At 39.1% G+C, this 25,660-nt stretch overlaps 1 protein-coding gene across 4 annotated transcripts in view; it reads right to left on the reverse strand.

Annotated features, from left to right (window-relative positions):
* Nucleotides 1–25,660, reverse strand: part of epb41l4b (erythrocyte membrane protein band 4.1 like 4B) — a 161,738-nt gene that overhangs the window by 107,362 nt on the left and 28,716 nt on the right. For all 4 annotated transcript variants that reach the window (XM_088601442.1, XM_088601441.1, XM_088601443.1 and 1 more), the window contains one exon: nt 520–624. In XM_088601442.1, the coding sequence (XP_088457568.1) occupies nt 520–624 (105 nt within the window). The remainder of the gene's footprint in view (nt 1–519; nt 625–25,660) is intronic.

Consider the following 25,660-nt stretch of genomic DNA (forward strand, 5'->3'; position numbering starts at 1 on the left):
AACAATTAACAATTTTAATTCAGATTCTTTGGGTGTGTGAAGCTACGAACAAAGTTAAAACATTGTGCTGAAATCCTTTAGTTAAAAAACAGAACAAAAGACTAGAGAAAACTAATTTGTGTCCTCAATTCCCAACCTGATGTTTTTATAAATTGAAAATGGGACAGGCTAGAGGGGTTTTTCTCATTCTATACAACTCACAAGATTAGTGCTGAAATGTGCTAATTGAAATTGTTTGTAATTACACACAAGTGATTGCAGTGCAGGTGACTGGCATTTCGTAATGGTGTACAACCTATTGAAGGAACTCTGTGCAGACTGCTTGATTCTTAGAGGACACATAAATAAAAAAATGTTTGGAAGCATTTTGAATGTTTCACAGGAAACAGTAATTTTGTATCTTTATTTTTAATTTCAGCCACAATCAACTTAACAAACCACAACCATGACTCTTAATAGAATCTGAAGATTCTCACACATAAATAAGAACAAATCAATGATTAATGAAAATATACTTACTGAAACTTGATCTGGGTCCATGAATTGTAAACCAAAATAATCTGATTCTATAAGGTCCAGGTGATAAAGAATCTGGTCAAAGAGATCTTGGCCCTTAGCAGTTTTCTGAAAGAAATTAAAATTGAAATCACCTTCAGCAGGAATTGTCTGCATATAAAAGAAAGAAAGTGTCATCTGAAAAATGAAAAGAAACATCAGTAATACAGCCACTGGAAGAACAAGAAATGTACATTTGGATACTTCAGAAAGCAGTTTAGGACACATAACACTGGCTTAACTTTGAGTTATCAAACAATTGTAAAAAAAAACACACTGTCACCTTAGCAGCTCTGTCCTATACAATATATAGTAGGTTATTTACCAGATTTGTTTTTTAAAAAAGACCTTTTTGAAAAAATTCATGATGGAAAAGCATATAATAGATTTTAATTGAGTCAACCTGGGAAAAGGTGGTAATATGAGGGTGAGAAGAAGAGAGAACAAAAGAGAATTAATAAAAATGAACAACTGAAATCTGGCAGACATTTTCCTGGTTAAGTCTGGGAGGTAGGAATGAATTGAGAGATTCAGAAAGCAATTACTTGAGAGCTTTGAGCAAGTGTGAACCTAGTTTAAGAACAATTTTATCTTCTGAAGAAGTTGTGTCTGAATAACCCCTATGAACAGATAAAAAATGGCCAGGTAAAATGGAGAGCTATGGGATTGGAGAAGTTATGACCCTCACTGATGTCACATGAATCCCTGAATCAACAAGTCTTCCACCATTGAAACATTGTTATATGTTTTTTTTACTCTTCTGAAAGTATTTGCCCTGTTTAATCTCTTACACTGACATAGTTCCTTTTCTTACTTATTACTAGTTTTAAACATATAGAATAACTGCTCTACAGTATTCGGAACCCACAGCTTTCTGACTACAATAAAGAGATCACTGGCATGTCCATGTAGTCTTTAAAAATACACTAGAATCTTAATCACATCCCATAATGCACTCTGGAAGTTTAATCACATCCCATAAATTTTGGGTAAAAAGGAAAGAAACTCCCCTGACTGTCCATGTACTGTCAGTACTGTGTACACAGATACACTAAAGGCCTAAAAGAAACAGACTTGCTAGTTTTGAAAAATTCACTGTCACAACATGTGGTGACATTTGTGCCATCTTCAGATAAAATATTGGTCTGTCTAGCATGCCAACAATATTCTTATCCTGAGATGGTGTCAAGACAACATGGCACACAATTGTATTGCATCCACAGAAATGAACCGTCTGGTTTGCATTGCAGTTCTAAAGCATAGGATCAGACTAATGCAGATCCTTATGATCGGACTCTTGCACATACCACCATAGCATGAATGTGAACTTTTTTCTTTGACACTTTAAAATGTCTGTACCATAAAACCAGCAACAGTATCCGAGTTCACCTGTAAAAGGGAATGCACCTAATAATCAGGAAACAAACTGCAAATAAGAGCTTTTTGAATTCTACACTTGGGATTACCACCGGATATCTTCCTGTAATGCATAAATTACAGCTCTGCCACGGCCTGTCAGTCATTAGAAAAAAAAGCCACATCGAGCGTGTGTAGGCTACCAACCCCCCTGCCCCCAAATCACTCCTGTGAAAGCAAAGCAGTAACCCAGCATCCCTCTATATCCGAACACATCCTGTGCCACTGCAGAACTGGACAGACTGAACTGAAAAGAGGGGAACTATGGTGATTTATTAGGTGATTTATGTAAGCTACCTAAAATCCAGGTGTACATTCAGCATTTTCTGATCCAACGAACAAAACGACTTGTTTGAATTTTAGTATTGCACATGTATGAACACCCCTTCATGCATCCACTTTCGAATGCTGCATCCAAATTTATGGTCGCAGGGGAAGCAGGAGCCTGTCTCCGCAGGCAACGGGCACAAGTCAGGGTACACCCTGGACCACACCGTCCACTGCAAGGCACACACAGACAGTTACACCCAGACTCACACCAGGGCTAATTTTCCCAGAAGCCTATTAACCTACCAGGATGTCTTTGGACAGTAGGATGAAACCAGAACATCTAGCAGCAACTAATACAAACTGGGGGAGAAAGTACAAATTCCACACAGATACAACCCAAGACCAAATTTGAAACCAAGGCCCCAGCACTGCGAGGCAGCAATCCAAAACACTGTGCCACCGTGTAACACCTCACAGAAACAAGCAATACAGAATTTCTCTCTGGGAAATAGGATGCAGTCGAGAGTTAGAACTTGCATAACAAGTAAAAAGCGTTATTTTGATTTTCTATATGACCTCATTTCTTTTCTGTATTTTGCGCGTCTGTTTCTGTGTTCTGAATTGCGTGTACAATTTCTGTGCATCAATTTGCACTGCTTTTGTCTGTTACTGCAGAGTTTAATGCAGATTCTCATTGTTTTATTTTTGGGCATCTTTTTGTATGGAAAAGGGAGATAACATCATGTCAAATGTCTTAACAAAACTACAATAAATAAATTTTAAAAAAAAATTATTTCTGTGCTAGTCACTTCTCCGGTACGACTCACATCAGTTTCCAGCAGGTCCAAACGTTGGTCTCCTCAGTTTGGGGAAATAGCGCAGTTACCGTGTAGAAAATGGTTTCATCACACACACCAAAGACACATTAACTACAAACAACAACAAATTACAATACAGCATGCAAAGACAGAGATTAAAGATGCATATATTATCTCATTGATCCATGACCAGCAATAAAAAAGGTGTCTTTCTCTTTTGGAGGTCTAAATAACATCTGCTTGAGGAGCGTGGGAATTAAAAACCAATAAATACATAACAGCATACATCCTTGAGAAAACAAGCGCCCAGGGATTTGTCTCTATTTTCTTTTTGTTCTGCAAATGCCTGCAATCCCCTCTGCTGTTTATCTCAAATAACTGTTAGATTCTTAATTGCCTCCACTTAGCAGGCGCATATGATTATATAAAGACAGGCAGTTCACACAAAATGCTCCTGCCAAAAAAAAACACCCTGTATTGATATCTGTGGGACGTAATAAACACCCAGAGCAGTGAGGACAGCATGCGATTCGCACACAGATGCAGCCAGCCCGTCGGCTTGGCTAGAATGTGACCTGCTCCATCACTTTCATTTCCCTCGTACTGCTGCTTGCCTCCCTGCCAATTAACAGTGTGGCTGCTTTTATTAAACATAAGGAGCATAATGCTGCAAAAGTACTGTTGCTGAGCAGTCTTAACTAGACATTGAGGTTGATATCTACTGGAATGTGGACAAGCGTCTGTTTTAAAACAAAATCGCAGGACAGCTAGAACACATGTAGTAAGAGTGTGGTGTCCGGGACTGAGAGTACTGTGCTGAGAAACATTTTTCTCTTTATTCTTCATTCCCCATCTTTAATATTAAATAATAGCTGATCGGTCTCATTAGCGTCGGTGAGCTTTGTGCATGTTGTTCCACAAAATTTTCATAATCTCTGTTAAGACCCAAGTGGCTAGAGCTCATAACATATTCAAGTAGGTATTGTGAAGAAACAGCAGGATGAGGACAGATGGCAGCTCCAAAGGGTTGTAGAAGTTTGGAACAATGTTCCCTGGCATATTGTTAAAGCTGATACTGTGGCTCCTTAAAAAAAATGGCTGGATGAGATCCTTGGATCAATTAGTTACAATCTACCAAATGGACGAGATGAGCTGAATGGCCTCCTCTCGTTTATAACTGTTCTAAAATGATTATGCTGTCACATGTCTCTATTGCGTCATTTTCGTTAAGCTCTTAGTTACTCAGTTTTCATAGGGACTCCTGACAGACTTTTCTCACATTGCGGGAGGTGTTCCTTCCTAGCATATAGAAGCCTAATCCGTGGAAATCCAGAGAATCAAACAGGAGAAAAATGGAGGGATTTATTAGAGAATAGTGACTCAATAAAGGATCTGACTAAAAACCAAACAGCAGGTTTTCCCTGGATTCTTAAAGGTTATCTTTTAACCTCTGTTCTACAAGGTTCTCAGTTTATGTCCTGGTAAAAGCCAAAAGCACAACATAAGATATACAATATGTTCAAAACCAGTTTTGAAAAAGGCAAAATATAACTGATTGAAAGTATACAAATCCGGTTAACAGTAAAAGTACAGTAAATGTTGTATTCATGGTAATATCTATATAAAAACTACCACAACTTCTCATTAACATGCTATTAAAAACAGATACTAGGAGTTCACTGATGGAAGAGACCCCAGGTTAATATATGAGATTAAGAAAAGAAAAAGAAATGAGAATTTTGCAACTGGCAGATATGTAACAAGAGCAGGTTCTTTGATAAACGTCATTTTGAATGAAACTGACAGGAAAATTCTGTTGTCTCTCATTCTCCTCCTCCGAAATGTTTAAATGAAATTTGTGTGGGATGTATGAATGGAGGCTTATCCTATCAATACTTAGCCTAGATCTGCCAGCAAAGTCAAGAACACATGAGAACTTCATCTTGACATACTGCCAGTACTTGGGGCGGAGCAGTGGCTCTGTGGCTAAGGATCTGTGGCTGGAAGGTTGCCGGTTCCAAACCCACGGCCAGCAGAGGAATCCTACTCTGTTGGGCAACTGAGCAAGGCCCTTAACCTTAACCACTCCAGGTGCACTGTACAATGGCTGACCCTGCGCTCTAACCCCAAGCTTCTCTCCCTGTCTGTGTGTCTGTGTGTCTCATGGAGAGCAAGCTGGGGTATGCGAAAAGACAAATTCCTTATGCAAGAAGTTGTATAGGGCTAATAAAGTGATCTTATCTTACTTGGTTAAAATGAAAACTGAAAATGTCCTAGATAAGTCTGAATTGTAAATGACCAGTGACTCTGAATTTATTTAAGTTCCAACAAGGTCTCCACAACAGCTTTCTTATAAAAAAAACCTGAATCCAGATGTACGCAGTAAAATGCACTTCTGCAAGCTGTGCGATAGCCGTGAGTGAAAAATTAGTTACTCTCATCAATACCAGTTGTGAGTCTCTATAAAGTCTTACAAGCGTAAACCAACTTTAGAATCTGCCCCACCATTTGTTTAACCATGTTAGATGCAATTAAATAACACTTGCAACTACTGTACCACATTGTACTTCTGTTGCTTAAGGGCATTACTGTATTTTTAATTTCCTCTCAAGAGAGGTCTCGCCACCCTGCTCTTTTGCTGTAAGTACCATTCAGTAGGAAGTACCGAAGGGCTTTTTGACAATCAAAGCCGAAAAATGCAGCAGAACTGCGGACGGGACAGGAGAACCAGCTGAACAGCATGCCTCCTGGACGTATTCAGGCATTCCTGTGCCTTTGCCCTGCTCCCGATATCAGATAAGAACCAGCCACACAGGTCGACAGGGAGTGATCCTTTCTCAGCAGGCGGCGTAAGAAGAAACCTGGATGGGATTCTGAAGACTCTTACTGTAGGAAAAGCCCTGAGAAAGCACCATTGAATCCTCCACACCCCACATGGGCTGTCCAGCACTTCTATCGGGTTCCCTCCAACCAACATTTTCTCCGAAATCTGGTGATGCATTCCAGGTTTTAATAGAATACTTTTAACTTTAAAAAATAAAATAATTAAATACTGTTAACTTTGCTGTGTTTTTATATTATATTTTATAAATATGTATAGCTCCCTTATGATTTTTAAGCTTCCTTTAAATGTTTGAACTTTAAAGACCTTCAGACTTCTGTTCACATGTTCCCAACTTGCGGATCGCTAGACTGAACATTCCACGTAAAGCATTCCCTTTTCCACAAAGCAACTTGTCAGGAAAAGCACTCTAATAAATGAAACTTGATTGACTGGTGACTCATTGGAATACACTTTGAGATGGTGCTCATAATAAAAAAGGTAAGCAGTAAAATATTGAAGAATCCAACTGACAGTTCTGTCTCCCGACTTAAAGTATGTCTGCGTGTACTTGAAAAACCTTCTTTGGTGATCCTCATGGGATTCTTCATTGGACATTCTAAATAAAATAAGGGCATACAGAAGGTTATAAACACGAGGGAACCGTTTGGCCCATCTAGCCCACATGGTTAATTGATTTGCGGATTTCATCCAATTGTTTCTTGAGAGAAGCCAGGGTTCAGCTTTCACAACATGGGAACTTTGTTTCACGCTCTCACAGCTCTATGTGTAAAGACATGCCTCCCGTTCTCAGTTTTAAATCTGCTTCCACATAGAAAATCAACATTTAAGAGAGAAAATACCTTTTGCAATTGATGTATAGCAAGAAGCTGGGTATATGCAGAATAAATACTAGCTTCTCATATTAGTCGAGGATCATTCGATGAATTGAACTAAAGCAGATGTGTGTACAGTTACATCTTGACAGACTTCAGATGTAGAATTAAAAGGGCAAGGTGAAACAGAATCACCATTCACAGATAGTGTCTTACTCCAACCGTCTGTCTTCTGGCACATTTTAAATGACATATTTTCAGCTGGAAAAAAATGCATACAGATCCCATGACCTCAATATATAGAATGAAATAAAAATAGAGACAAAATGAGATTCCAATAAGTAGGGCATAACCAGGGGATAGAACTATACAAGGAGGAATAAACCTTGTGAGCAAACAAAGTTGTTATTAATGGGTTGGTCAAGATCAGATGTTGAGATTGCAGTAGTATAACACAAAAATGTGCTTTATTACAAATACAGTCAGTAATCTGTTCCATCATACCCATCCTTAAAACATGAAAACTACTGAAGTTCAGATCTCGCTCTGGTGACTGGGACTCCATCTTAGTTACACACATTTGTAACAGTGAAACACAGGTTGGGCTTCTTATGTGTGGCGGGCCAGCCCTGAGCTGGCCAGAGTCTTTTTTAATTATCTGCTCAGTATGAGCAGTGTGTCGCTGATCGCTGCAGGGACAGTGCCTGGCTGCTCTGTGCCTGAACAGGCGGTGGAGCAGCATCTTGTCTGAAAGCAGAGAGGGCTGCCAGAACCTACACTGTCTGACTGCATCTAGACCATTAAAGAGCATTAACATGGGCTCACACTACTGGTCTACCACATCCAGTTTGAGACCACAGCTAGACGCAGTCACAGGAAAGCACAGAGCCCTTTTCAGATTTTATTCACACCTCTGGATTTTGGAGTGCTCGGGCAAGGTGAAGAACAGGTGGAACTCCGTGATCCTGACACTGAAAGTTTGAACCCAGCTCTTTTCAGTAATCGACTGCGACTCCCAAGTAGTGATGGCATATCATCATCTAAACTCTGTGGAGGTAAAGATGGGATCGAGCACAGGGTTTCTTAGCTCTTTCAGAGACTGCCAACTCTTACCACTTGCCAGGTGCCTGCCCGTCTGCAGTAATACAGTGTAGAGATGCACCAGCTCTCCTAATCAGCTCTGCATGTGGTGTGTCTGACAAGCATGTCTATTCTCATTCCTTAAGAACTACAGGGGTTTCTGCCTGAGGCCCAGGTTGAAAAAGACCAAGTATGTTTTCAAGGGACTCATTTGACTATGCACCAATAAAGACATCAAGAGTTTGTAAGGTAAATCAGAAAAAACTAAATAGAAAGCATAATTAGATGATCATTAATCAATATATTCAAGGCAACTGGAATTATGATAATCTAAATGACGCACTGAAAATAAACTACTGTGTAAAAAGCATTATATAAAAGCATTGGAAACTTCACTTTTCATAAATGCGGGTTTTCTGCTAGCTATTACAAACATTTATTTTTGCTCTGGCTCATGACTAACACTATTATTTAGAATATAAAGCAAAAGAACACAGGGATGAGGCAGGTACCCTTCATCAGCATCAGTTCAAGCTAAGTTTTACACCGATTTATTTGGCTTGTGCTTTTACTGAAAAGAGTTTGTATCTGTACATGTTTACATAGCTGGGCTTTTTACCGGACCATCCAGAGTGACGTACCTTGCTTTAGGGTGAAACAGGAATGTCAAACACAGGATCTGAACCCACAACCTTCCAGTCAGGAGTCTAGAGACTACATTATACTGCTGCTGCTGGCACTAAACGGACTCTCCTATCTATTTGCCTGACTAATCAACCAAACTAATTTGGTCAGAATCTTATGGAAGTACAATCATTCTCTAGTCAAAGACTCGTAGCTGGGTGGGTCCCAGGGCCATGTTGCTAAGTTACTTTCTCTTTGTTCTTTGGCTTTCATCTTTCCACAGTAGCTGCTCTCTGTCTTTTATCTGCTTTCTTTTCAACTGTCTACTCCGCTTTTCATCACTTTCATTCATTTCTATCCTTGCCTTTTATTTCTTGACAAAAAGATCCAAAGATTGATTCTTTTTTCCCCTTCTTATAGTTTTTATGACTGTGCCCCAAGCGTCCCACCTTCATGCAGATACAGCACACAACTCGTTCACGTCTGCCTCATTTGAAAACACAATCTTCCCATCCCGAAACTGCAGGTCCGGAGTCGTCCACATTCTGCTCCATTTGCTCTTCGGGTTACAACAGGTGGTAACACAGAATCTCTCCCTTCCAGCGATGTCCAGCTCAGGGGCTCAAAGAGACTCTGTGACACTTCTTACTGCACCACACGATCCCAGAGACAGTGAGTGCATACAAAGCAACACCAAATTATGATGGCAAGCTGAGCTTTCAATATTGCAACAGCCAGCCCTTAGAGTTTGTTATTCATTAAACATATAGCGAGGTGTGAAAAGAATATAAATGTGAGCAGCAACAGAGTGTGCAGAGTGGTGTTCAGAGAGATTGTGGTGAAAGGTTCTTTCTCTCTCCTGCCAGTTTTTTTTTTCTAATTTCCCCCCTTTTCATTCTTAATGGGCTCCTGCTCTCTCTCTCTCCCCGTGGTGGGAGGTGTGGTGTGGTTGTTCACTCGGTACACTGAGCCCATCTGCTCCTCCCCGAGTGCTGCCCTGCTGGCTGGCACTGTGCTACGCTTGCACCCCACAGCAATTGGCTTCTGCATCACATGCGTCTCCACACGCCGTCTTCGTGCTAATTTCAGCAGCTCTCGCTCAAGTTCATACATGCATCTCTCTCTGTAATCCTCCATTCAGCACCACGGGGAATACTTCAATGAGCTACAGTGAGACCCAGGGATCTATCTGATATAAATACACAGACGTGTTGCTTGGGCTTCAGAAAGGAGTAGAATTTCAGAGTAGGTGTCTGGGGATGCGTTAGTCATTCTACGAGTCCAATAATTATTTATTGCTCTTAACCAAATTTTATTCTTCGTTGTTTCTGTAGAAAGGAATCAATTTTCACTGCGCTACATCTCTTTCACAGGCTTTCTCTGACCTAAAAGAAATCAAAAGCTGCAGTGAAAAAATCCCTCTGAAAAATTCAGCGCTGTACTGCACTTGTCAGGTGACTTTGCACGCTATAAGCACTTGTTGAACATTTCTGTCCCTGCTAATGAATAATCTCACAGGCCCATAAACTCACCAGCCCCAGAAGGCAATCCCAGTCAGTCAGATAGAAAGTAAGCTACTAAAAAAGGTCCCTGAAAGACGCAGTAAATTTCTTGAGGCTTTTGTGTATAGCAGTACGACTATTCAGAATTGGCCTAGAGGGTGTGGAGAGAGTTTCTGCATTCTACCCATATCTGTACTGAAAGACTGGGTCCGGCTGCAGCGGTTTTGTATTAGGCAATACATACTGTAGGAAACTATTGTTTGGTTGGTGGCCAATAAATTGAAAGTGCTGTGACAAAAAGGGACTCATTTAAGAGGAACTAAGATGAGGGCTAGTTAAGGATGATACAATTTTCTTTACATGCACTTCTGAGTTATTGCTGTCACACTCTTACCCCCTACAGTCACAGACATGTATTGCTATTGTCCATCTCCAACAACATAAATCTCTAATTTTTTAGGTTTAACAATATTTCTTCAACTATTCTAAATGAAACTTTCTTAAACTACACATATGTACGTTGTATGTTGGCATATGTATGTTGTATGTATGTATGTTGTTGTATGTTGGCATAACTATGTATACATTTGTCAAACTATACTTTGACAACGTATGTAGTTCAGGTGGGTAGCTGCTTCAGCATGCATAGGCTGCAAAGGAACAATATGTTTATTCCATGCTGAAAAGAGAAGAAAGAAAACACAACGTGTCGGCCGTGGAGCCTTCTTCAGGTATGTGACAACTTATGTTGCACGACTTGAACACCTGAACACTACCAAGTGAATTTCAAAATGTTAATTTCTAGAGAAATATGTGCAGTTTAAGACACAGGAAAGCCTTAGGAGCAGCAAAATGTGTGTCCTGTAGTACATACTCCATAGTAAGCCATTTGCCTAAAGGATGTTCAAGATAGAAGAAGAACTGAAATAACATATTCAAAATATTAAAGCCATTGCAGATGGATAGTGTTATGTCTACAGCTGTACTATCACCATGATTAAAATGGGGGCTTTCTCATGTGCAAAGTTCTATCTGCTCAAGAAGGACTTGTGCCCTAGTTTTCAGTGGTGCAGCCTCCAAGCACTCCAGTACGACTCACCTCAGCCAATGAACCAGCTGAACAACAGTAAAGGTTGACTAGGAAGAGTAAGGAGGTCATTTTACTTTTCAACAATGCATACACTAAACACTTACAGCGGATGGCCTTGTTGATTGCGCTAACCCCTCCGAAAATTAAATCAATTAGACCTTGGATCCACTGAACTAAACTAATGCAAACATTAGTTTTCTATAGCATGCACAATCGTAATTTATCTGTCTCAAGTGTTCTGCCTCTATATACTACCGATATTTAGAAAAATTGATATTCAACTGTAAAATGTATTCAACGGATCAAAACAACTCTTAAGTTTACTCTCAACTCTCATATTCACTCCCATAGTTATAAACCATTCTTTCTGACTGTAAAAGGAAGATACCATTCTTGTGAAAAACTCTCAGAAAAAATTAACTGGCAAAGAGCAGGACAAGTGACTCTGCAGGAGTCTGAGTAGAGGACCTCATTTTTTCAATTGAGCAAAGGATTGTTATTTCCTAATCCAATTTAATTCAGGCAGCTAACATTTAAGCACTGGTTTTCCCTGTAAAGCACAAATTAGAGCCATAATAAACAAAATCCCCTCAGTCGCACATTTTAAACATTAATAGTTTCTTTTTCATTTTGCCAATGTAAAAATGTCATCTACAAGCAACTTGGTAAAAAGAATCTGTTCTTGCCTGTTTGACAACCCATTTTACTTCTTAGACTGTTCAATTAAGAATCATTCTGTAACATAACCACACCTACTGCGTGGGAGCTGGTAAGGGAGTAAAGTTCAGTAATAGAAAAGCAATGCATCTGTCACCAAAAACAATGCCCATATTATCTCGTTTGCTCTTCTTTTGTTTTCCTCTGGATTTGTACAGACTGTTAGGAAGCTGTGCTTGCCGGTGTTATAAACACAGGGATATTGATTCACAAATTCACAACATTTTTTTGTCCACAAGCAGCTGGGGGAAAAATGAATTGGATTCTGTTTACCAACTAATTCTACATTAAAGAACACTGAAAGGTAGGATAAAATAAACATTTACTTTAGCTTGTCAAACAAAGATCTGACAGAAAAGACAGAAGTCCAGCACCACATCAAACTGCACAAAAAAGTCCCACGACAAGAAGAGTCAACACTACAACACGAATTTCAAGAGCCAAAATAGCATAGCTAATGTATAATAAAACATTACCATAAAACAGTTGTAGTGTAAGCTTCCATTTTTTGTCTGTGCTTGGCATTGGTTTTGCATCCAAAATGAGAGGAAAACTTGGTTTTCACTTCAGACTGAAAATATTTTTGACACAAGGCTTGTATTATTTCCAAGATAGTATTATGGTCAAATCTTGAGATTTAGCTCTAATCACTAATCCTCTAACACTCAAACACAAAAATAAATATGTCTGTACTCTTGCAGCAAAAACAGCACTTCACTCTGCAGGAACTGACTACAGTACTTCCATGTATTTTAAGCAACTGCTTTATCCTTAGACGATGACAGTAAGTTGGAGAGTAACCCAGCAGGCAGTTCTCCCCAGCCATCTACACACATGTGTTAAACACACCTGCAGGGTGCCAGTATGTCTTTGAATTGTGTGAGGAAACCAGAACACCTGATGAAAACCTATGCAAACAATGAGTACATGCGATCTCTGCACAGCCAGAGACAGATTCGAATCCAGGGAGTCAGAGCTGTGAAGTGGCATTGCTGCTGATTGGGACACCATGCTGCCCACAAATTTGCTCTTTATTTTCAAAACTATTTCTACAAACCAACAAGAAGAAACATGCAAGATGAACAGAACAGGCTTCCAAAATGTTCAGGTTTATTATCCTAGCATGAACAAAAAAAAGGAATCATTACTACAAGTCCACATCTAATAAGTTGAAGTAGGTAGCTGTGTTAGCATGCATAGGCTGCAAAGGAACAAGAAAAGGTTTATTCCATGCTGAAAAGAGAAAAGAGGAAACAACGTATCGGCTGGGGAGCCTTTTTCTGGTGTGACCCACACTTCACTTCGGTTTCTTCCCACACCCGAAGAAGGGAGCTGAAACGTTGTGTTTCCTCTCCTCTTTTCATCAGTTAACAGTACAGTCACTCATACAAACATCATGTAATCCCAAGGATTGCACTTTTTATCTATGACTCTGGTTCCCTGTAGTCTTTTTTCTACTGTTATAAGAACCCCAGATATGACTTTTTGTCTTTAAATCAAGCCAAGGGAGAGAGCCTGCTCCTGAATCCCTTCTGGCAGAAGATGAAATGACCCCCAAAAGGCAGCCAGATGCTTCACTCTTCAAACTTTCTTTTACTGCTATATAGTATATTGTCACAGAGAATTAAAGGTTCTTTGATCGAAGAGGACACTGCACACAGCCTACAGAACTTCACTTACATTTCACAGGCGATCTGCCAGATGGACAGCTAGTGATATTTAACAGCTCCCTGGCTCATCTATTGCGAACATGTATGTTCCGCAAACTGACTGCACCAAGGGCAGGATGGGGGTGTGGTAAGCGTTGGCACCCTCAAAGCACTTTTGGGTCCTGGGTCTGTTTCCTGCTTGGAGAGCAAATTCTTTCCTGTGCAGAGAACTCATATTCCTTCAGACAGCTTTTATTGCCTATTCTAAATTTCTCCATGGCCCTGCAATGCACTGGGATGTGTGATGGATCCATCACCATCACAAGTGACTGGGATCAGAGACTGATCATGGACTGGGATCCGTGACCCTGCGATAACATAACATCATAACATCATTTATTAGCCCTATACAATTTCTTGCATTAGGAATTTGTCTTTTCGCATACCCCAGCTTGCTCTCCATGAGACACAGACAGGGAGAGAAGCTTGAGGTCAGAGCGCAGGGTCAGCCATTGTACAGCGCCCCTGGAGCAGTTGGGGTTAAGGGCCTTGCTCAGGGGCCCAATAGAGTAGGATTCCTCTGCCGGCTGCGGGATTTGAACTGGCAACCTTCCAGCCACAGGCACAGATCCTTAGCCACAGAGCCATCGCTCTGCCACTTATCGGAGCTACCACTACAATTAGATGGGATCAAGTGGGGTCATGTTTTCTCAGTCGCTACCTAGTGCATCAGGCTTCCAGCATGTGCTCAGGTTTTGCAGTGACCCTCACCAGGACAAGTTTTTTGATAATGAGTGTGTGATGGTAACAAATACAGTCAAGAAATAAAGAGTAGTTCCCTTGGAGGTAATCATCACACCTCTGTACATTTGCATACTCCAGATACACTTAGCTCAGGTAAGTCTCGCTGACTGTTAGACAGCAGCCAAATATAAAAAAAGCCTGGATGCTACTATGTAAAAGGGAGCTTTTCCATTTCTCTGAAAACTGCACGCAAGCACAACACAGACTGTAACACAGACATATGGCTAAATAATGTTGTTATAACAACTTGTATTTCCCATTGTCAGGAACAATTTTGTCTCTGGAGGCCAGACTCAGCAGGTAAATGTTAGATTGGCTTCTCACCTTAAGCAACCATATTAGCAGTCATGTTATATTAATGATCCTGACTGTAGTAGTTTTGGAGTACAAATTCTATTCACATCATCTTAACAAATTAGTTTTACACTGAATATGAGGCACTTTCAATGACTAAAGGCTCTGTAATTATTTCTTGGTTTATGGCCTATCCAAACTAGCACATTTCAAAATTGCATTGTTGCTAGAAACAGTTTTGTTTTTTTTCTCCAAACTCTAGTAATAAGCATTGCCAAACAAATGACCATCCAGCTAGATTTAAACTGTTAGCAAAACAAAAAAATCTGTCATAAAGCTGCCTTTGCTCCACAGGTAAGACAATAACTATTTACCAGTCCCAGTGGCACATACAAGACTCTGAAAAATTGCACACATCGGTCAAGCAGGTTTTAAGTAAAAAATGCAAGAAGCTACTGCTACTGTGGAGAAGGGAACAGTATGCCAGCTGCCTGAATGCTGTAGAAATATGTGGCTTTCTCCATAAAGCTGAATCAACACAAATATCTCCTTGCAATACAAATACAAAGCTTTTTTTCCCCTTCCATACTACAACTGAAAGTGGCCTGTGATAACAGGGAGTTAACACCAAAATAAATAGTAAATGTGATAAATTAATATTTCATGCAAGTTTTTACAACAGAATGTCAACAACGCACCTTGGTGCAGAATGAGCTGCAGAAAAATTAGGTAATTTTACATTACTGACAGTGAGATTCTACAGAACTACTACACCTAAAAACTAACCCAAGAGTTGATGGGATTTTCCCATTCATAGCTATTTCACATTCAAACACACAATGACTCTTACTCTGAGAGCCACAAGATATTTCAAACTTTTTGATTTGAGATGTATAAATAAACAAATGGAAAAAGTATAGCCCCACTGGGTCTGTTTGTGGTAAATGAAAGTTAGAGCTCAATCGGAAGAATGCTTACAACCAAACAGTGGCATTTTAAAAGACGGCCATAATGGATAACACAAGAATTTGTGGCATCATATATTGAGTTTCTGGAAAATATTTGATGAGGTTATTATTAAAAGGTTGATTAAATCCAAGGTGATACATGCACTTGATTTATAACTAATAAACAGAACAAATGAACCAATAGTGTTATTTTAAGGGGCAGGGCCTCTAATGGGGGAGGAGGAAGCAGTGATGTGCTGCACAGATACATTATAAGGTCTGTTGCTCCTCCTATATCAATGATTTGGACTGATATAGTCAAAAGACTAGTTACTGTACATCTGAAGAGGATACAGAAATGGGGGTGGGGGTAGCAGGCAAAAAGACACAGCACAAAAGACACAAAATCACACAGCAAATAAAACGTGATACTTACAGTATATCATACATGTTGCATGGGTGATTCTGAGCTGCAGGAAAATACACACAAAAGGGATCTGGATTTATGCAAATCCTTCAGTGTCCTCAGCTAGATAATGTGGGGAAGGAAATAAACTGAATACCTGGGGGTACAGCAAAAAACTAAATTTAAATCTAGGGAAGTTATTCTTAAACTTAACCACACAGCAGTAAGTTCTCACTTGTGTTGTGTTCAATATTGTGTTCAGTGTCACCATCCAACAGAAAGTATATGACAGCCTTAAAAAAAAGAGGAGGAACAGGAACGGGAACGATTCCTGGTCTTAGGCGATTGTTTACGAGGCCAATGTTCAGGTTACAGGAGTTAAGCTCCCAGGTACAGAGCAAAGGAGATTGAAAATAGATTTGATTCAAGTATACAAGACTATATATACACGGTTAACCCAGGAAACTATGTCGCACTCAACAGTGAAACTAGGACAAAAGGGCAGAGAGGAAAACTAAAAGGGTATTTATTTAGGACGGAGAATAGGAAATGAGCTTTCTAAAAAAAAATGTTGTGGATATTTGGAACAGAATTCTCAGCCAGGTGGCTGAGGTGAAACTGGAAAGATCTGGGATCTTTCAAGAAACATTGGTAATCTAGTAGCTAAGCAACTAAGCAAAAACAAGCAAGATGACATGAAAAGCCTCCTCTCCTTTATAACCTTTTTCATGTTCTATGTGCATGTGTTGATATTAACCACACAATTATGAAAGCAGAAGGAGTGTGAACAAGCAATTGCTTTTTTACTGAAGTGACAGTTTATGGCCCTGTCAAACAAAACACTTCAAACATGCACACCCCTAAGGGTTTCGGAATCAGAAATAAAAGACACGTCCACACAAAAACAAGTACTATGCACACTCAGTCTAGTTCTGGCAGGAAAGATCTGCCCTCTCTACAGAAATGTGTTGCCAAACCAGTCAGCAAAATCAGCTAAGATATGGGGAATCCAGCTTTAAGACTATATTTAGAAAATGCATGGGAGTTTAAAAAGTGGATTTGAAGCCTTTTGAGACAGCTCTATCGGTATATACTCCAGCATTTTTTTTTCATCAGCAAGTTTACAGTCTTCAAGTAAAGGAGTAAAAGTCATTAGTAATCCAATCATACTGTCTGAGCATTCCAGCAAGTTACTGGAAATAATAACTGGTTTGAGGTTCAACTCACTCAACAGTTGAATAAATAAAACATTTTTAAAAGGCCTTCATGACAAAACTGATTATAGCCAGCAAACACCAAATTGGATTGCACTCAAATGAAGCGTGTAATCATCCAAGATACTCCAAGAAAAGGCATTTAAAAAGAGGTCATGCTTATTTAAAAATCTTATTAAAAATTTTAAGTTTGAATAGTAAAAAAATGGAATCATGAGTAGTAACAATACTGGGTGAAAGAAGTTCTGAGGAAGGTCCGTAAGGAAGGAACTGGACACCTGACTTTGCATTCAACTCTGCCGAACCAGTATGATCAACATGAAAAACAGCCATCTCAAATAACTTCCTTACCCATTGATTTCAATTGCACAAACCTGAACTTTGAGCTGGTAAAGCAGCTCAGACAAAATTCAAATGGCTAAACTCAAACACCAGTTTTGTTTTTGGTGTGTTTTTGTTCTTGTAAAGTTTGCTTGTGTTATGGCGGAAGCATCATTTTGGAATATCTTTTGTCAACTGCATCCTGACAGCCCGTTTAGGAAAGACAGACTCGGAAAGCATCTCAGAGTTGGGACAGAAACGTGGCCAGGAGTGATTTATTGAGTATAGACTAGATCAAACAGCCAGGCAGGTCTGGGCCTCTCTCAGTACATACTTCTGGAAACATACTATACATATTTTTAAAATACGTCTACAGGCAGATGATAAATGTTTCAGTTTCGGCTTTTTCAACGTCAACACAAAAGACAAATACCTGTTTTTCTCAGGTATTTTCTTTTGCATCCTACTATGAATATACTGTACCTTAGGTTAGTCACAAATTGTTCACAACTATAGTTAAACAAGGGGCTGAAACTGTATGTAAAACATAGCATTACTTTAATTACTAACAGATTGTTCCTCAGAAGCTTTCTTGGTTTAAGTGAAATCAGGATTGGCTTGGTTATAATCAGGGAAAAAAAGGAGTTTACAAGTTATCATTAAATTCAATTTACTTAAGAAGCAAAATTACAGATGAATATTTACAGTACAAATTATGACGACCAGATGGAAAATGTAATTTGCATGAAATTACAAGTTTTCTAAATAGGAGTATTCTTACAGAACAGTGAAAGCTGTTGTTACTTTGTCATTACAGGAGTACAATTCATATACCGTACTTTGACTTTCAATATGAAATCTAGTCCAACATCTTATTGCAAAGAGCCTCTTCATTTAATCCCAAAAGGATTTAAAGTAAAAAACAACTTGAAACATTCTTTCAGGCATGCATCAATATCCTAGGATATGAAACATGGTTTCATGCTAGGATTAATCCACTGGTAGGTGCTTTGTACCCTGTTCTGTAGTGCTCATGTGATGCAGACTGAAGCTCAATCTGGCAATGTGAAAGCTGCTTGGAGATCTGATAACAGCTAAAAGAACAGAGGAGGCAAAACCTCACTCTTGCAAGCAGACTACAAGGACAGGACAATGTGTATAGAAACCATGACACTGAAACGACAACCAATGGTTGGTAAAGGCGAAAGGGTAGATGTTGAAATCATGGCAATTCAGAGATCCAGGAACATGTCCTGCAGAAAGGATTCCACTACTGTCAGTTTTGTATTATTACAGTTAACAAAGACAAGTACTGAAGGTACTGAAGTACTGAAGGAAATGAATGAAACTGCACAGTAATATACATACACATACTGTATATATATAATTATAATATTATTCTATATAATTAAATTATTCAATATTTCATATTATATGCAATATTACATATACAATGTTGTATGATTCAGAGTCCACAGGAGAGAAGAACACAGAGACGCTGAAGTGACCGTGGTTTCAAAACCAAAAACATTGATAGAAACCAACAAAGGACAAACACGCCTGGTTGCCATAGTGAAGTCATCTAACTACTCCTCAGAAAATGAAGTCGAGTGCATGAGGAAGATCTACAGCATGAGGTTTTTGTGTTTTATCAGGAAGCGCTCACAGTGAATGCTGTACAATTTAATAAGAACACTCCTCCTGATTTCTCCTCTGTCGTCTGACTTCGCTGTGCTTACAATAAGTGACAGAGAAGAGGCCTCATAGAGAAGGATTAATATCAGCTCCCTGATAAAGAACATATGGAAGTCAGAAGGACCCCTGTGGACAACTTATTTCTTCCTGTACATACACCACAGATATGACAGTCCTGCATACAAGCACATCAGTAATTCCTCCCTAGTGAGAGAATTTCCTTATCTTTGTAATGCAGTTGCCAGAGAATCTAGATGCACATTTTTTTCTCTAATTGTTTTAAAACTTTTGACATATCGTTCTTGTAATTCAGTCTTGGACCAGAAAGCACAGATTTTGCTATTAGATAATGGGGGGGGGGGGGGAATGTAGTCACTTGACGACTTCTCTCTTGTAACCATTTCCACATGCACTGCTGCAGAGCGACTGAGTGAAAGTGGCTTGTGGGCTCATGAAGTCATGCTGCCCCTGTTGCTGTGGTACTGAAATGCTTCTGATTTTCAGCAGTGTTTGCCAAGAACAGCTCACAGCTGATCACCTGTAAGCACAAATAAATGCCTTTAAACTGCCAAATATGCCAAATAAATTTATACTGACCACCATTAATTGTGCTTTACCATTTTTTGCAATACCAAAGTTAACATTTCAGTGCAATGGCATATGACATTAGTTATAGATACATACAGTAATCTGGGTGACATACATGATGTAGCAACTAATAAGAGAAATATCATGTTTGACTCTTGGGTAAGAAGAGCTTCTAGTATCTGAAGAGTCCGTAATATTGCAGAACATTGCAGGTGATGCTCAGCTGTGTAGAACGTGGTTGCAACTGGTTCTGCAGTTAAGGCCAAAATGCCAGTGAGATAGTCCACTAGAGTAGCACATCATATAAACACATGAGCACAGGCCTGATACTGTTTGGATAAAGCACCCTGCACTAGCACACTGCTTCATTCCTGTCCATCAACGGTCTGTAGGTCATTAGTTTTGCTTTTGGTGTTAATGCTCTTGTTGCAGTGGTGTGGTGGCAGGATAATCTGATTACAAACTTGCTGTTCACTAGCCAGTGTTCCTGTTGTTCTTTCCAATGTGTTAGCCTAAGAATTATTTGGCTGTATTCCAAATCAACAAATTGAAGGCTTTAAACAACTTTTTGCTACATCATGTTTGTTTGTTATCAGTATTATTAGGCACTTAATTCACTTGTAAAGCAATTCTGCACTATTATCACACACATTGTTCGTGTGTGTTTTCATAAGCACAAAATTCATTACCATTATCTCTCATTCTTGTGAGAACTAATGAAATCAAGTCCCTTCTCCATCAGGGGCATATTTTATTTTCCAAATAGGCTTGAGATAATTATAAGCTGTTCTGTTAAAGCATTACATAGTACTGAATTTTCACTACCTTCAGAGGTGGGCAGCATGTTATTACATTTGGTCAGTACAAAATAATTTTAACTGTCTTACCCCAGAGATCTTCCTGAACATTATTCTAGACAATTTAACAGAGAACAAATCCCACTGTTTCTTTTATAACTCAACATTAGGAGTACAGCAAATCACAGCCCTCATTTCAACATTTAAATTCTACATTCAAACATCCCCCTAAATGCGAACTAAAAAGAGTAGCTGCTGTGCTTCAGATTCACTATAATAAAACTATTTGGCACAGTCATATTCACATAGGAAAAGAAACACACTTCCCATCCCTGAGCTGATCTCTTTACTGTTATTGAGGTTAGTGATCCCGGAGCACAGGCAGGAGAGTTAGTATTACTGTGCTTTCATTCTCCATGCCTGCAAAGGGCTTCTGAGACCCTTGATCACAAGGCATCTTCTGACTTCACCACTGCTACCGAGCTGGAACTAGATCAGAGGGCATACAAAAACAGACCCCTCCAGCTGTTTTATCAAAGTTTTTGTTTGATGGGGAAAAAGGGAATTAATAAAAAAAAAACAGGACAAGAGCGTATGACAATAAAAGCGGTTTACTGATAAGATTATCTACAGTAAACTGGATGGGTCTGTGATGAAACACTGACTTGTGTCAGAAATATCAAGGTGAAATCTCTGACACTGAATAAGATAGCATATATATTTAAAACAAGCAGATGAAATGCACAGAGCCAAAACAGCATCCTGGCATTTTTTTATAGGGATCAAATCCACCGTTCTGTGTAGCATAATTCATTTTCAATAATAGAAATCTGATCAAAGACTAGAAGCTCACACACTGTATAATAGGAATTCAAGAACTTATTCCACAGACAAGGCCAGCTCCTGCAGAAAACACCCTGGAGTTCCACTGCATTGAGAAATGTTTGTGAAGTAGAATTTAGATTGTTTCAGTTTCAGCTGTTGAAATGGTGCAACAGCAGGAGCTGTTGAGGCGTCATCCCTCAGTTCAGAATGTTCTTGCTGTACTACCACACCTTACAGGGCTTCCTGATACTTTACATAAAGTAGATAAAAGCTCAAAAGGTTGTAACCCTTTAAACATCAAACATTATCGGAAGTTAGAGTTCTTGGGGTGGTGCGGTGGCTTTGTGGCTGAAAAGTTGACGGCTCGTATACCGTGGCCGGCAGAGGAATCCTACTCCGTTGGGCCCCTGAGCAAGGCCCTTAACTCCAATAGCTCCAGGAGTGCTGTATAAATGTCTGACCCTGCGCTGCAAGCTGGGGTATGCGAAAAAAGACAAATTCCTAATACAATAAATTGTATATAAGATAAAATCACTTTATTAGCCATATACAATTTCTTGCATTAGGAATTTGTCTTTATTGCATACCCCAGCTTGCTCTCCATGAGACACACAGACAGGGAGAGAATCTGGGGGTCAGAGCGCAGGGTCAGCCATTGTACAGCGCCCCTGGAGCAGTTGGGGTTAAGGGCCTTGCTCAGGAGCCTAACGGAGTAGGATTCCTCCACCAGCCACGGGATTTGAACCGGCAACCTTCCAGCCACAGGCGCAGATCCTTAACCAATAAAGTGATCTTATAATGAACACATTCAGCATCATGCTCACAGAGGGATTTAGGACCTTTTGTACTCTACAGTACTAATTTTCACCCAGTTTCATTTCCCCATTGAGTCACCAACTCACCAAGTTGTATACAGCTCTTTCTAGGGGTGCTGCACCTAAAAACACTGACTTGTGTTGCAGCACAACAACTCATGTTACGTTCTATAACCATCAGGTCAAAAAATAAGTCAGTTGAACATAACAAACCACCATCACATCTCAAAAAATGTTTTTTCTTAATGATTATTAGCTTTAACATTGGTAAAAAAAGAAATGGGAAACAGATTAAACATGGAGAGATAAAAGGCCACAAGTTGTTACCTATTTTCTTAACTACTGTATATCACCATGGTTTTTCTTTAAAAATTAGTATTAACCACAGAGAACCAAATTCAAATAACCTGAAACCTTGAATGCCTCACCTTAGACAAATTAATTAATTCCCTGTTCTCCACTAGTTACAAAACTACTGTAGTGTTATTACAAAACTTTTAAATTATTCTTTAAAATTATTAATGACTCAACTTTTCTTACTTGAACCAGCAGTGATACTGTAAAGAGGGAGTTTTAAGTACCTTCAAGGATATTAGTACTGCCATATAACGAAGGTACAATTCTTAAGTAATAGTTAAAATCGCTAAAACAACTAATTGCTATATTAATTACATAGCTCAAAAAATGATCAGGTTCATTAAACAGAACTGAATGTTTGAAAAGACACTAGCATGAATAATTCTAAAACAGATGCATTATTTCTATTTTTAAGCTGTAAGAATTATAAGGAAACTGAAGAACAAAAAAAAATCTATAGTTTCCATGGTGAAGTCTTGTCTATTGCTCAGGATTACTGATTAGAGAAACAGCAACAGTAAGGTTTGAAATTTGTCTTGAAACAATCAAAGAAACGATATCTTTCTTCTCCAAAATTAATAACTTTATCTGATGGCCTTGTTAAGGCTAAAGCCATAAAAACATGATGAGGTCAAAATGAATTCTTAAAAGCCTGGGTACCGCAAAACGGATTTTACTTTGTGCCCGATTGTTATGACATTCTCACTGCTTTTTGGCTGTCCACACACCTGAAACAATGCAATCCCAGCAGGAATTTGCTTTTTTAAAATTAAATCGTGATGAAACATCTCAGCAGACACTTTAACCACACTTGTTCTAGCTTACAATATTCTCCAATCCAGAAAGGACTGAAGGGGGTAATCAAGACACCCTTCCAAGACTGAAGCAAAATCACATTAGGACACATTGTATGTTCTACCCTGAGGGAAGCTGTTAAAGTGACACTAAAAAGTAACATAATGTTACTTCTGTGAAGGAAGGCTAATTCTCATATTATGGTATGTACTGTAGGAGCTAATACATTAGTGTCTTAAAGAGCTCATCTCTTTTGTTACTGTAAATGTGTTGAAGATAATGCACGAAGGCTGGAGTCTTCAAAATGGAATTTGATAAAAAAATTAAATTACACTTTTGCTGTTGGCTAGGTATTTTCATAAGCATATCAATCTTGAATGACCAAAAGGCAGCTGAATTGTCTTTATCACCCAACATTTACAATAAAAAACTCACATTATACAGCTTTTAATCATCAAATGCATGGTTTGTGGAACAGAATTGCCATTTCAGCTCAAGTAACACAAGCTTTTCTCTCACAACTGCTGTATATCTGCATTATAAAAAAAATTGGGCATACAATGCAGTCTTAAAGCAATACAAAAAAACAATTTTCAAATAGGTCCCTATTTTCCAGTTAGTTTTTTTAATAAAAACTAGATTGTCAGTCTGTTACAATAATACTAATTGTAATATTTACTGAAGCACCACAAAACACTTGCAATATGTGACTATGAGTAGTCTTCTGAAAATAGATAATAGAACATATAGTATATAGAGCACCCAGGGAAAATACTGTACTGAAGTTGTAAAAGCAGGGAAACGGGTTCAGACTAAGACTACAGCACAGGCAGTACTCTACTTTTCAAAACTTGCAAGGGTTATAGTCTCAGCCACTGAACTTACAATTTGTGTTTGATTAAGCTTTTTTTATATCGGTTATCACTTCAGATCTAGTGTGTCTCACTGTTTTGAAAATGAGTGCACTTATCGACAGTGCGTCTGACACTCTACTTACAACTACAATGGCTTTGATCTCTTAAGGCAGTGGTTCTCAAACTTTTCGGACCAAGTACCATCCCTAATCCAACCAAAGCATCCAAGTACCACCTACAAGTCATCATCTCATAGGAACCCCAGAAAGTCTCAATGACCAACATGAGCGCGCGTGCACACACACTCACACATACATATAATAAATATTATAATAATAAACTTTATTTGATATAGCGCCTTTAAAGGTGGCTTCTCAAAGTGTTTTACAGAAAAAAAAAACATTAACAACAACTAATAAAAAAGCACCATTTCAGTGAGAGGGGTGAGCCTGTTTAGTTGAGCAAAGCATAGGTGAATTAATTTTTCGAGCCTTGATACAATTCACAACAGAGTCTAACAGAAATTAAATCGTCAGGCATTTTCTTGACGGCAAAGGTCTCGCGGTGGATGTTGTAATGCGTACATTAATTTCTGGAGCAACCTCTCTAATTCGTGCAGCTACACCGTTATGTCGGCTTGTCATTGCTCTAGCACCGTCAGTACAAACTCAGACGCATTTTATCCAGTCGAGGCCATTCTCTCCAATAAATTCATTCAGAAGATGAAATACGTGCTCTCCTGTGGTTCCTGTTGGTAGCGGTTTACAGAACAGAAAGTCTTCATGGGACATACCCTCAAACTCATATCTAACGTAAACTAGCAAATTGACCAAATGGACTACAGACTCATCTAATTGCAGTGAAAAACATCTGCTCATCTTAACGCGCTCTATGAGTGTACTTTTGATATAACCCTTCATTTCAATAATTCTATGAATGACTGTGTCTTTCACGGGGAGGGGGGCAGCAGGTCGAGCTGTTTAGCAGCTTTTTCTCCACACATAATACGTGTCAGCTCTTTTGCCAATGGTAAATAAGGTTCTTCAAAAATAGTGTAGCTTACCTGCTTTAGCAATCCGCAAGCCTGCATTTTTCCGTGTTTCCGTTTTTATTTCCGTATTTATTTAAAGTTTTTATTTCATGCGCATGGGAGCGAAACAGAGACGCTCGGTGTATTTTTCTCAAATTAGAACAGTTCTTAAATATTTTTCTGTTATCACGCTTTCGTGTGCTCACAAGATTACCTGCGTTCGTAGCACGTATTTCTATGCATTCCTGTGTTTACAACGGTGGCATTGTTCCAAAATCACGCACATTCTCCTTTCTCCCTATTTGCTGGAGATACAGTAGCTTTTTTTAAATACAATTGGTCACTTGCATCCGTAGCACGCATTCCTATAGAGTGGTATAGAATTACAGAGTATCTCTTGTGTCCACTGAAGTATTAGCGCGCACTGTATCGTAGTACGTAGGCTGCGTATTCGACACGTATTAAAATACAAAATATGAAAACCCGTCCCGATTTTTCAGCGCACACCACACAGTTCCAGGGTCATTTGGAGTACCACCT

The sequence above is a fragment of the Lepisosteus platostomus genome, chromosome 12 (genome assembly GCF_059453375.1).
Source record: "Lepisosteus platostomus isolate fLepPlt1 chromosome 12, fLepPlt1.hap1, whole genome shotgun sequence".
In the NCBI taxonomy this organism is placed as follows: Eukaryota; Metazoa; Chordata; class Actinopteri; order Semionotiformes; family Lepisosteidae; genus Lepisosteus; species Lepisosteus platostomus.